Raw genomic sequence first — 14,614 nt, 5'->3', positions numbered from 1 at the left:
ATACCCCGCGCCCTTCAATTTTTTTGAAGTTCCCCCGCCCCTCTCCTGCTCATATAGAAGTTTGTCCGGTACCTCCACTTCCGCCAAGGATGCATTCAAACCTACCTGCCCTCCCCTCTAATGAACTTCTTTTGTTCATTACTTTATCTATTACCACCTACGGTCAGTGGCGTAGCCAATATTTTGAAAAGGAGAAAGAGTTTAGCGGAGAGCTCGGGCATAGCCATCCACTAGATGTGGCTTCTTTGTATCAAAATTGCAAGTCACACGAACGAAAACTATGGGAATTCCAAGCGCTCAAAGTTGGGCCACTTGATTTTACGCGCAAAAATCGGGTACTTTTTTTTTGAGGAAAAATTAAGTACAGGAAATGCCGAATTGAGCCGAAGATTTTTTTAAGTAGATGATACGACGTAGAAATAAATTGTCTTTCGTACGCTTTTTGTTGCATTGAAATTGATTGCTTCGTTTAGACGCTAGAGCTCCTCAAACTCGGGTATCTTGCTTTTTTTTACAGACAGTAGAAAGAGGTGGCTTTCTACTAGTGGGTGGCTCTTTCGAGGTGGCTGTGGTTCGGTGTGTGAAAAACGCCACAGGGCAAAAGGGTTTTTTGGCGCCTCTTGGTAACCCGGAAAATCACCCCCGTGGCTACGCCATCACCTATGGTCCCCGCACCGCAGCATTATTTTATGCTGTATTCTTAATTAATAAAATTTTAAGCACCGGAACGCGTACCAACACATTCATTCCACACATTTTTTCCAAATATAAGTCGCCGCACCGCTTAAAACTTCTGAATTTTTTAAGCTTATAATAAAAGTTACAATGAGGAATCATTTTTTGCCAAGTATAAAAAAATGCCTTTTTTGACGTAAGGTTTCCTGGTTAGTTAGCTTTGACTTACAATGCTACTTTTTTTACATAAAACGACCCTGGTCTCGATGAGTAATTATCATCATCAATCGTAAATTATTCATCATCACATGATAATTTACGCCTGATGATGTAAATTATTTATCGAAACCAGGGTCGTTTTATGCAAAAGAGAGTAGTGGTATAACTAAAAATAACTTGTCCGAGAAACCTTATAATGGAATAACACACAGTTAAGAATGAGTTTGTAAATTTTATTTTTCTGATATAATTCAATTTTCCCTGAGCGGTGCCGCAACGCCGTTTCATTGCGTCCCGACCAAAATTAAGCTCTGCTTTTATGAAAACCTTATTTATCGCTGACGTAATGAAATATGTATATGGTTTTCCGATACTCATGAGTTCACAACAAAATATCAGCATAGTCAACCCGCATACCAGCCAATATCACCTCAAAGCCACAATTTGACAGCCAAAATTAAACACTCCTTTTATGAAAATCTGTTTATCACTGACGTAATGAAATGTATGGTTTTCCGATACACATGAGTTCACAACAAAATATCAGCAAAGTCAACCCGCATACCAGCCAGTATCACCCCAAAGCAAATTTATGACTATTTGCCAGGCTGTAAGCGTCGTATCATATTCTCTTTTAGCTACGACGGGAGGACAGCTGATGAGGAAATTCATTCGGCCACCCGGCGTCCTTCCTCCATGTTTTAAATATTCCTTTTTCCCCTATCTTGCTCCGATTGAAGTTCTTCCGGTATCATCCCCTCCCCCAAGGATGTTTTCAAACCTTGCCTTTACCTCTCTGGAAATGCCACGGGATGCCCACAAAACCACCTCGTTAGGAATGGAGTTGTGCTTCCGCCACACGAAGGCACATAGCCAGAACTTTTACTAGTCTTACCACGTAGAAGATGTGGGGTTACCTGTACCGATATTTTTTTATCGGTTGGCACGAATCAGAAAACCATACATAACAATAAGCCATCTATATATAGAGAGTGTCAGGAGGAATCCGCAATAGTTCAGGCGGTGGAGGAGGAGATAAGTTAAAGCATTTTTGTCCACAAACATGGGGTAGCAACTGCTTAGTTACCGAGCTAATGCGACGCAAACATTTTTCTTGGGTGCTCCTTGCAGTTATCATGAAAACGGTTTTTCTTTGGTATCCAGCCTTCTTGACATTTTATTTAATACTCTGGATTTTAAGGACATTAAGTATGTGAAGATTAGACGAAAATGTGCGATTATAATTGCCTGAAACAATTAATCTAAAAATGGGTGAGATTGTGCAATCGTATTGTTCGTTCTCGCTCAAAGCCATTGTTTAATTACGAGATTCCTCCTAAGTTCAAAGATGAATTGTTGTAAAGGAGTTGGGACCCCATTGTTAGAGACAAAAGTGCTTAAAATTGTCTGACATTACCCCTGAATACGATGACAGACCCAGCCTTCGAAATTTTGGGAGCATTACCCAAAAGCATACACGGTGGAAAACCCGAGAAATGTTCCTTCAAACCCTGTATTTCGTTCGAAATATTCTGAGAGAATATTATTATTACTGTCGTTCATTATTGGCAGAAATAATCAAATGTAACTATCGAAAAATGGAGTGTCAGAGAATAGATGCCCCTATAGTGGCTAGTGGTCTCCTCAGCAGATGAATCGCCGGTTGTCTACACCACGAAAAAAATTTTGGGGGGCCTGAAGCTTCCAAATTTCCCCCCATGGTTGCTTATATGAGAGTCAGGGCCGGAGGGCCGGCTTAAGCAGTAAGCAAAGTACGCGGCCGCGAAGGGCGCCAAGGAAAAGGGGCGCCTAAGCGCTTTGTCAGTCCAATCAATGCTCAGCACTTATCAAACAAGGATATTAGAGGTAGATGGTTGAATTACTCTACAAAAATATTGTAGAATTAATGATATATCGTAAAATGGATACTCATACTCCAGAAAAATCTCTTTTTATAGTGTTCGAGGAATAAACTTCTTAAGTTTGTTTTCATTTGTCGAGTAAAAATCGTTGAATTTCTTGGGAGCCGACTTTAGATGTATTTATTGATTTGTTTACATCATGTACTCTGAATTTTTGTTTATAATTGGTATTTAAGCTCAAAAATATCACATCCAATATGCAAGAGCAAGCATGTGATAAGTTCACGCTGATATTTAAGTCTCAAACCTTTTTCCCGTAAGTAATTGTATTTATTTAAAAATTATCCAGAGAGAATTCCTACTACCTCTCAGGTTATTTTTGATTGGGGGAAGTGGAATATTGTTCGATTACTCTAGAAAAATGTCTATAACCGTCCCTGATGAGAGTAATATGTACAATCTAGTTCCATAGAGGAAGAGGGGGCGATGAAGACATTTGTTTTCCAAAATAAGTTAAACAAAATTTATGATTTAAATTTTCCACGGATACAAAAGACTCGTGGAAATACGAGTGTGAGTCAATTATCATCCCCATTTTGGTTATACAATCTTGTATATATAATGCTAAAATTTTGCCTACGAATTTTATATAAAACTTAATTTTATGCAAAATAAGAAGGCAAAATTGTGACCGACCGTGACTAATTTGCAGATGATGTGCCACTTCCCGTATTTTGCGCTATAATTTGGGGTCATGACCCTCCCCCTCCCCCCCCGCCCCGAAACCCGCCACTGCCCCTCTCAGTGAACGTTTTGCCTAAAGCATTTTATGAGCTGCCACTGCAATGACACCACCAGCCGCGTAGCCAGAAGTATTCTTCGATTAAAGCTCGGGTGGTTTGCGGGTTGCCTACTGTAAAGATATTTTGCTGTCAGATCGCACGTATCAGAGAAACAAGGCCGGATCCAGAATTTTTTTTGGGAGGGGTACAAGGGCCTGGCAGGCAAACGGTCTTCTCATATTTGAGGTTAAAAACAACATGCAACAGTTACTATGCGAAATATTCTCTTTATTTTTATATGAAAGTAATTAATATATGATATCAAAAGATTGAGACTCCGTAATATACAAAACAAAAAGAAGGTAATGATAACCGTCTATTTTTTTTAAGCGCCTGCATGGGGGGGACGTCCCCCCGCACCTCCCCTAAACCACCTATGCGTAGAACCAACTACATATATCGATAAATGGAGCGTCAGAGGACAGGTGCCTCTGGGGTGGTGTTCTCCTCAGCAGATGTATCGCGGGTAGCCTTCACTAGGAAAAAATTTCAGGCAGCGCCCCCTAAGCCCCTGACTACCGCCCCTGCTTGCATGCCTTGATAAAGATGCGGTAGTTTTGAAAACAGTTGATATTGTGCTGAATAAATCCGTGTGCAATAGGGTGGTTTCCTTCATCAAAGAAAACGAAAGGCATTGATTGCGATTCGTTACCCACAATTACTGTATTCATAATATACAAATTATTTCGTTTTAGAAATACCGGGTTAGACGAATGGCAATGGTCCATTTTTATCCTCATTTGAAAAGGGCCAGATTGGCGCCCATGCGATGCCACTCCACGTGACGTCACAGGGACCTAGTTCCTGTACGAGAAGATAGGAGTTATACGTCGTCTGAGGTTACCATTGCATGCATGAGGCGCAGAGCTCAGGGAAACATGTCTTAACAATCACTTATTAAAACTGGCTAAGGTCGGAAAGTTTTCCTCGTTTGATAAGTTATTAATAATCCTTATTTAAGCCAAGCGCTACCAGCCAGCAGGGTACTAGTATAGAGTAAGTATATTATATATACTTACTTTATGGTACTAGGCCAGCCGCTAGCAGCCTGCGTCGTATCAGCGCTAAGCCTCGCCTCAAGGTCACCTCGCAGGGCGGGAGGGGGGACCAGAAATACGTCACGCGGAGAGACTTCCCGACATTCATACTTAAGCGTCGCGTTTTCGCGCGCTTGAAAATTTTCACTTTTCATTTACATAATCGCGAAAAATAGATATCGTCATTTAAAAATCTAAAAGCGTGAAATACGTACTCCAGGAGTAATAATCTTCCGATATAGGCAATAAAAAAATAATAGGAAACCACCCTATTACAAGTTTGCAATACAAGGCGGAGAAAAATTGTGTCACAAAACTTTATCCCTGGATAGCTGATGCCTGTAAGAACCAAAATTACCTGTTATGTATATTTACGTTGAAAACATGCCATTTTTAAGCTACAGAAACTTAGAGCCAAGCATTCCGACTGGCCTTGAGTTTTATATTCGCTATGTAATAAAGGTAACGCGAGTTCAAGAATTTATAACAGTCTTTCTTTCAAGTATGCAGGGAAAGATTGTTTATAAAAGCAAACACAATTACTGATAATTGACTGCCATCCCATTCTGTGAAAGGGTTGGTTTACATGGAGGAAAGCTTAACTTTGCTGCCCAGAAAATGGGTGAAAGTCTGGATAGGAGGGAATGGATGAGTGGAGTCATCTCCTCAGGGTTTACCTTTTCTACCTACCAAGCGGCAATCAATATCCCAACTGTATCCAGACAACATTTATGACGTTAACATATGACATCCATTCAATATCCATGTTAATCAAGTTAATGTTGTATGGATATCTGTTAAATAACCAAAGGACCCACCAAACAACATCGCAGCCATGTCCAACTATGGACATTGAGGTCAACATTAGCACAACTGTTAGATATCTTCACAACATCTAATTACATAGTACATAATGAATATGCTTATTATGGTTTTTGGTAATCCCCAGACATACAGACAAAAGATTTATGCTCTTCAATTCTATACAAATCATATGTTACCTTTGGATACTGTTTGGAACAAACAATGTTTTTAAAAAAGTTTTGGTTCGAAAAGTTGGATTCAAATTTGACGGTAGGACACTGACTTTTAGAATATCACGGGTATTAAAACTTGGATATCTATGTAACGCCATCATTACAACTCGAATTTTGCAAATATGATATCTATTTAATGTTATTTTCACAACTCGTTGTGGATGTTACAAATATGATATCTATGCAACATTGATAAAATATCCATCGTGTAATAACAACATGTTTTGGATTTATCAACCTTATTTAGATATCATATGGATATTATCTGCTGTTTGGGCTAGTGTTGTTCAGTATGTCTGTACGTTGGGGAAAAAGGTCATGAAAATTTCTCCAGCACCTAAGGGTATTGTGGCAATTGCTATTAAATAATCACAGTTAAATTTGGCGGTGAATTCTTCTCGGGTTTCCATCCGGGTGAGCTCCATCTCCATCATCTGCGGCGACGGCAGCGATGGAGATGGAGCTCACCCGGATGGAAACCCGAGAAGAATTCACCGCCATCATACGCCGGGAAAAAGTGAAATCTTACACAGTTAAATTTCATTGCCATTAAATGGCAATAATTTTAATATCACCCAATATTTATCAGACTCATTTGAATCAAACAAGTCATTCATCATGTTACAATAAACATATTCATAAAATAAAATATTTATATGAAAACACTTGCTCAATAATTCACTCATTTCTCACGTTGGACCACTCAATGGACTATTTCTCTGAAAGTAGTAAAATATGCCATTTTCGGAAAGAAAAGATATTACCCCAGGCTATGTTTTTTTTTACAATATTTGCATGCACAGTTTCAGTTCCTGGTCCCTCTTCACATGCTTGTTGAGAATGGATTCAATGAGGACTTGATTCACTCAGTGTCTTAATTTTACTAGCGGTAAAATCCAGCCATTAAGAAGTTCAAGCCCATGTTTTGGCAATTCACCTCTCTAGATCCCAGAATTCAGCAGTGCTATCTCTCTCTTTCCTTTTAAATTTTATAAGTATTTAAATTGAAAAATATTCCTCTGCCTACTTGCTCCATTTCTTTCCCCAAAGGTAAATGTGTAAAATAATTTACTCTGGTTAAAGTGATAATTACTTAAATTTTCAAAGAGAAATGCCGTCACTATTTGTCCAAATGCCTTCACGTTGAATTTACTATCACATTTTTGGCAAAGCATGATATTTTTCTTCATGCCCTCCCTGGTAAATGAATCCTTAGACCAGAAGACTGACATAATAGCATATGCTACTTCGATGCTTTCTTGCATACGACAATTCTCAATAATTTCCTGATCATCCATTTTTTCTTTTGTTATGAATGGACCGTTGTACCCATGAAGCCTTACATAAGATGACTTTTCAACACAGCAAATACTCGCACATGCTTCATGCATAATGGAAATTCAGTATTTTGCTCTGAAAATATCATTGCCAATATTGTTAAAGATACCCCACTTTCTATTTTTTCTCAAAGCAAATACTTCAGGCATTTATAAGCCTTAGACTGTGGTGGTTATGTCTCTGAATTAATTGATGGGCTGCATATAAGAGGTCAACTGTGAAGAGTGGCATTATCCTTGGCACAAAATGAACCAGCACTTTGTTAGCCATCTGTGGCATATTTTGGCTTTGCTCTAAAAAGTTCATCAATCTCAGTTCTAGTTCATTTTCAACCCACTCCATTTTTATGGGTTGAACTCTGCTTGGAGCTGTTCTTTGGTAATGAGTTAATCGGACATGGCTTGGTCACTTGAAGCCTTTGCAGATTTGTCAGTGTCAGTTGATCGCCAGGCTTCAAACTCAAGGCTTTCTCGTAGCTCTTCCTTGCTTCATCCAGTCTCCCTGTTAAGTGCAGTAGTGCTCCTAAGTTGACATGAGTGGAGTGTAGCTGAAAAAAGACAAGTGAAATTTGATCAAATAAGTCTGTTGGCCATCACTGTCTAACCTGATGCCCTTTAAAACATGTCTACCCATATGTTATACAGATCAGTGGCACAGCAAGAGGGGTTTTGGGGGATGAACCCCCCCCCCCCCAGAACTCAGAGAAATTTTAGAATTTATTCATTTTACTTCATTGGATACATATTACTTATAGAATAGTGTAAGGATTAATAAAATATCCCTCAGAAAGGTGTAAAACTCACCATTTTGAACTATTTATCTTAAAACTTTTCCGGGGGAAGGGCCCTTGCACCTCCTGTAATCCATACCCCCAGTATTAGTTGCTCCTAAAATCCTCCCTAGCCTTAATTCCTAGCTGCCCCCCTGATGCAGGTACCTTTCGTCCTTCTTTCCATGTATCATATATAGAAGTGAGTGAATAAAGGAGGTGCAAATAAACAAATAGAATTTTCTGAACCTCATAAACCATACATTGTGAACATTGATCATGTTAGAGGAAGTTACCATTAGAAGGAGATCAATTTATAGTTTCTTCACTAATAAATCAATGAAAAATGTCTATTATTTTCCCTTTCCAATGAATATGAAGTTGATTATTTGAGAAACAATAGCATTACTAAGCTAAGGAACGTTAAAATCACTTCCAAAGCTATTTAGTTGCAATGAATTGATGATGGGAGGGTTAATACAGGGCTGAAAATGATCGTATTTCCCAACCTAGGAGATGTGTAATACACTCGTACTCATAAAGTACTTTACCTTTGGACGTAGTTGTACACCCATCCTATAAAATATCTCAGCTTCCCGCAATTTTCCGCAGAGTCTGTAGCTTGTAGCTGCAGCCATAACATCTTCAAACTGAGGTGGCTCTATAGCTTCTGTTGCTGATTTGAAATATTCTGCTGCCTCTGCATGTCTTCCTTGTTCCACCAGGAACCTCCCTGGAAAAAAAGAAATTTTTTTTTACTCTAAGCCTTTCAGAATTGGGTGCTTTGCTAAGCTAGCATGCTTCAGCCTCACACATGAGACTGTTCTCTTGTTTTTTAATGAACCCAAAGCCTGGCCCAAGCATATAGCCTTTAGCCCAAACACATAGAAAACATCAGAGTAGGTGAGTCCTTGAATGCATGAGTTGGGGATGAATCATGAACTCCGAATTACATTTTGCAAATGATGTGCATACAATTTAATGCAAAATATATATGTACATAATCAATGGATATATGACCAGCAAAGTAATTTTGTAATATGTGACATTTGCAAAAGGCAGCTTTAGCATACAAAGACCGTATGCAAACACCAGATTAACTAAACATTTCCAATGAGGAAGAAAAAAATATAGTAACAAGATAATTTGATGTATTTTAAATCCGGCCAACGACTCAATATAAGTATCCTACCTGCTGGCTCAACATTGAATAAAAAACTCTCTACCAATGCTAATAGTTGCCTGAAAAACTGTTCACATGGCTGAATACCATTCACTGACTGCCAAATATTTATTAAATTAATCAATTGCGAAGTTGTTTCCTATAAAGCAAAGGTATCCATAAACTCCAAGCCCTCAAGTCATCCAAGACTTCATCAAGAATGCTCGCTGCTCCATCGCCAAGTAAGCATACTAGAGCAGGTATACTTGACAATTCGAACACAAGAAAGGCATAGAGTATGTAATATATAGTACATTCCCAGGTGCAATCAACAAATCTAATCTTCATACATCCTCTCTCAATTAAAATTTTCTTTTTGACTCATGTACAGTGCTAGCAAATTGTTAGGTATTCAGTTTATGTGGTGCATAAAAAAATTTGCTCAGGGTGCTTTTTATCCATTTTCATGTACATAATTGAGGGCTCAACATATTCTTAAGTAGCACGAAAAAATTCATACTCTGCTTTCAGAAATTACTCAAATCACCACCCCAAGTCCCTTGTTTGGATACGTTTGTGGAGTTTAACACATTCAATGCTGGCCCGGATTTCATTGAAGTTGTTAAAATCGGCCGTAAAAATAAGAAAGAAAAATAGAGGCAGGTTTCTGTGCCATAACTTCCGTTCAAGTACTGCTTTTTACGAACGGCACACACGGGTTGAAAGAGGGAAGCTTGCTGAAGGCCATTCACATGATCAGAAGACTCGGAAGTCGATATTAGTCACGTACGGAGGCAGAGAAAGGGCTCCCGGCCTGACTGGCAGAGCACGTCAATGGACGTGCTCCGTATCTCGGCTTGGACGGGACCACATCAATTGATGTATTCAGCACTGAATGTGTTAAAGAATTGTTAAATTTTCAATTAGCAACTAGATTAGGTGTAATTTGAGATTTTTTTCTCTGAAAGATACTCTAGTTTGTGAGACGTGATGATTAATGTGGTGATTTTCCTCTTTTTAAACTTTTTGCACAAAATTCTGTGGATTTAGACACAAGTTTAGTTCATTCTTCACCTTTTTATGCTCAAGTTGTGAATTTTATGGCTTTTTTTTCTATATTTGGGCCTCTGAGACTAGTATAGCAAAGCCATATACATATTTAATTTTTTTCACCTAAGGTACCCTTTGTCATCATCATGGTACATTCATTTTTTAAATGATTTAACTATGAAATTTCTGCTTATGAAAAATAATGAAAGCCTCAGAATATTCCGAATTAGCAGTAAAATATGTAATTTTATTTGCTAACGACTCTGTCATCTATCTTAAAATTAGTGATCACTCTGATTATGAAATTCTATAATCGGATTTAAACAACCATTCATCTGTGGAGCCAAGAGTGGGGGCCTGAACTTAATCTGAGCAAATGCACGGTGGTATATTTTTTGCAGAGTTCGTCCAACTATAACCGTGTTGATGCTGTTGACAGTATTCAATAAAGGCAATAGATGAAGTGAAGTACCTGAGAGATATGATAACCTCGAACCTATGGTGAGGAACACATATAAGGAATAGTTGCAGCATGGCCCTGAAGTAATTAGGATTCATCAAGCATATTGTGGTAAAATTTTTGGATGAGAAAGTAAAAGAAAGGTGCTATTTCGCACTCGTCCAACTGCACCTTGAATATGCAGCGAGTGTATGGGATCCGGTGCAGAAAGACTTGATCCGCTAACTTAAGAAAATACAAAGGGAGGCTTCATGGTTAATCACAAACTGCTACAGTCGTGCAGACATCTTTACTAAGATGTTAAGCGGATTAGACTGGGAGCCACTGGAGACTTGGAGGCTGTGCTTTAGGCTAGATTGCTTGAGCAATTGAGAATAGATATCTTCAAGAAAAACACGGAGAACATAATATTAGAGCCCCACTATATTTCCAGGCCTGACAGAAGCGATAAATTAAGAGAGATATTTAGCCGAATCGATATATATGGGAATTCATTTTTCCCCCGAACCATAAAGGACTTCAATAAATGCTAATCATAATTTTTCTTTTCCCTTTTTTGAGTAAACAGCTGGTATCCTAAGACACCCTGCCTCACACCTTTTAGGCGGATTGCTGGGTAGCATGTAGATGTAGAATACCATAGCCAAATCAGTTACATGCAAAATAACTCTAAATTTCCCAAAACTGGGTAAGATGAGTTGGTATTATTGATTATATAAGAAGGTTTTATTTCACAAAATGCAATTATAGTTCAATTGTTTCCCAAGCTCTTTGTCTTACATACCATATTGGTGGAGAGCAGAAACATCACGAGGTGCGATTCTCAGTGCTTGTAAATACTGCTTTTCAGCCTCTGGTATTCTGGTTTTCTGAAATAAAAATGGCCATTCTTGAATTTTCATACTCACGTATTCTATGAGAATATTTTTAAACTGAAAGGATTTTTTTTCCAGTGCAATTGATTTCATTGAGCTGTGATTGGGGTGAATCTAGGTGACACACATTAATGAAAGAATGCAAGTGGTATTTATAAAATTTCTTAGCCTATGATGCAGTGGGATAGCCAGGAATTTTGTTCAGGGGGGTCCTAACCCATGGGGGAAAAGTTTTGAAAAACAGGGTACCAAGTTGAAGGTTTTTAACTTATTTCAACACTTTTCATGATCAAAAAAACTTCAATTTTCCAAGAAATATTTCGTAAATTCGTCATTTTTCAATAATTGGTCTTCTTTTGTGATGCAAAAAAAGTGTACTCTTATATTTTGAGGGGGGGTCCAGGCTCCCCTCCCCCCGTCACTATGTCACTGCTATGATGATACTTCTTCTCAACAAATTGTTATGCAGAAGAGTGAGTGGGATTCTGCTAGGGTGATGAGGTCCAAGGCTGCCAACACTTCAATGACAGAGCTATCCATTGTCATTTGGGCTTCTCGGAAACTCTGATTGAGAAGTCTTGTTAGTTATGAAGACTTGAGGCCTTTATTTATAACTCTTTAATTCAAAAGTTGGCAGCCATAGACCTTATCATCTGAATGGAAGCCTAAGAACTCTTCTGCACAATTTTGCTAGCCTTGGCTAACTATACAATACTCTATCGAATTTGTATTTCTATTCCCAAATTTTCTCTTGGTTTCAGATTACCAGACTCTTATTGATAAAGTAACTCTAATTCTCTACAATGAATCAATTCATACTCTTTTTTATTCTTGGAAAACCAATTTTTACTTTTGGCCCTTACATTATCTGCCAATAACCGTGCATAGGTGAGATGTGCTGGAATATGATCTGGCTTTGATTGCAGTGATGCACGGAACCACTCCTCTGCAACATCCTCTTGTCCAAGTTGCCGATAAACTTCTCCTAGCATGTTCAGGAGAGACTTGAAAAGTAAAAATGACTACATCAGTTTGGAATAAATATTCATGCCCTTTATAATTACATATATGTATACAGATGTACTTCTGCTGTTTTTAGTGCTCTGGAGATAAATAGCTGCAAAGCAAAGTCTTGCTTGGCTGGCTAGTTCAAGGCAATATTTGGGACCTTCAATGGGCACCCATCCAAGCTGCCTTAGCCTTATTTACTGTATGGGGTCTCATATTCCATTATGTCTTAACTGTTTGAATTTAATAAAACTCAGACAGGGTTGGGGAAAGAATCAGTAATCACGTTCAAGCCAGCCAAATTTCCTTCATTAGCAGAGTTTGGTAATTTTGACCAATTACAACAAGTATAGGAGAGGATACAAGGTTTTATCTCTAGCCCTAATGTGATAATTATCCAATTCCGGCACCCAGCACCAACCAACCCGCTGTCCACATATCACCAACCCACTCATCCACCACCCTTAACCCATCTGTACACCACTTTATTCTATGCAAATATATACGTATGTATTATGAATATATACGAGGCCCATCCAGAAAGTTAGTTACGTTTTGGTGTGTAGATCGCTAGAGGCACTTTTTGACAAATGTGGCTACATTGTACAAAAGAAGGGAATCTTCTGAATAGAATGAGGGGGAGATAGGCTCAGTAGCCTTGAAAACAGAGTCACAGTAACTCGTTGAAATGGAGTCCTCGACGTCGCGTCCCGCCACCTCGGTGCCTGTTCCGTCTCGAGTTGTTGTGCGCGGAGTGATTCAATTTCTTTATGCTCGTGGTTTCAAATCGGTTGAAATTCATCAACAGCTTGTTTCTGTGTATGGAGAGGGTGTAATGAGTGAATCAATGGTGAGGAGATGGGTTCGTGAATTTAAGGCGGGAAGACATTCACTTGAGGCCGAAAGTGGAAGAGGCAGACCCTCAGTTGTCACGGACGAACTTGTGGCAAAAGTCGACAGTGCTGTACGCGATGATCGCCGTTCCACTGTGGACGAACTCCATAAGTGTTTCCCTGGGATCTCACGATCCATCATTCATGAGATTGTCTCGGAAAAACTCGATTTTCGAAAAGTTTGCGCCCGACGGGTTCCGAGAGAGCTGACGCCCGAACACAAGTCACAACGAGTGGCTGCAGCTCGTGAATTTTTGGGCCGCTACAGAATGGAAGGGGATCCTTTTCTCAAGTCCATAGTCACTGGAGATGAAACCTGGGTGTCGCACTATACCCCAGAGAACAAAAGACAATCCATGCAGTGGAAACACACCACCTCCCCAAGTGCGAAAAAATTCAAAGTTGTCAAGTCCACCAGGAAGATCATGGCCTCTGTTTTCTGGGACCAAAAAGGGATCCTCCTGATTGATTTCTTGCCTCAAAGAGAAACAATTAATGCCTCCCGGTATTGTGAGACTCTGAAGAAGCTTCGTCGGGCAATCCAAAACAAGAGAAGAGGAATGCTGACCTCTGGTGTGTGCCTTCTCCACGACAACGCAAGGCCTCACGTCGCTCGATCCACTACGGAAATTTTGGATCAGTTCGGTTGGGATGTTCTGACCCATCCACCTTACAGTCCCGACTTGGCCCCTTCAGACTTTCATCTGTTCACCAAAATGAAGGAGGGATTAGCTGGAGAATGTTTCACAAGTGACGAGGAAGTGAAAGAAGCAATCACCAACTGGACCAAGGTGGTGGCGGGAAGCTTCTATGAGGAGGGAATTTCAAAGCTGATTTCTCGGTATACGAAGTGCATTGAGGTCTCTGAAGATTATGTGGAAAAATAATACATATTGTCAAAAACATTTCCTGCAAGTTTGAATTTTTTTTCAATAAAAACTTGATTTAAAAAAGAAAAACGTAACTTACTTTCTGGATGGCCCTCGTATGTATATGTATTACAATATAAAATTCATAGCACCTTTTCTTCCAGTTTTTAAGATGGTTGGTCCTAAACTTTCTCATTATTTCCATGTCCTTGTATACCCAATCAACACCATATACCCAATTATTGTATGCAACATTCAGACTACATATTGTACATTTGACAGCTAAATATCACTAGGCATTTAGACATTCGCTCAACTATTTAGTCATGCGCAAATAGTCTCATATAATATTTATGTGAATAAGGAAGAGAGTTTTACTGCTTAAATTTAGCTTCTTGGGAACACAACCCTTAAGATAAGATCTATTTTTGTATACATATTTTGACTTTTGTACCTATAGTGGCATTTTTACGCCAAACCAACCTTTTACCTTATTTTCTTGGAAGTTTACTCTTAGA

At 39.0% G+C, this 14,614-nt stretch overlaps 1 protein-coding gene across 1 annotated transcript in view; it reads right to left on the bottom strand.

Moving 5' to 3' along the window:
* Positions 1–6,205: 6,205 nt before the first annotated feature.
* LOC124155855 (protein O-mannosyl-transferase TMTC2-like) overlaps positions 6,206–14,614 on the bottom strand; it is a 70,790-nt gene continuing 62,381 nt past the window's right edge. Inside the window, exons 9-12 of the mRNA XM_046530007.1 lie at positions 12,190–12,330; positions 11,236–11,320; positions 8,331–8,512; positions 6,206–7,557 (exon numbers count right to left, since the gene is read on the bottom strand). Of these exons, the coding sequence (XP_046385963.1) occupies positions 7,339–7,557; positions 8,331–8,512; positions 11,236–11,320; positions 12,190–12,330 (627 nt within the window). The 3' untranslated portion in view covers positions 6,206–7,338. The remainder of the gene's footprint in view (positions 7,558–8,330; positions 8,513–11,235; positions 11,321–12,189; positions 12,331–14,614) is intronic.

This window comes from Ischnura elegans, chromosome 3 (genome assembly GCF_921293095.1).
Source record: "Ischnura elegans chromosome 3, ioIscEleg1.1, whole genome shotgun sequence".
In the NCBI taxonomy this organism is placed as follows: Eukaryota; Metazoa; Arthropoda; class Insecta; order Odonata; family Coenagrionidae; genus Ischnura; species Ischnura elegans.
This window is presented reverse-complemented; position numbering and strand designations above follow the sequence as displayed.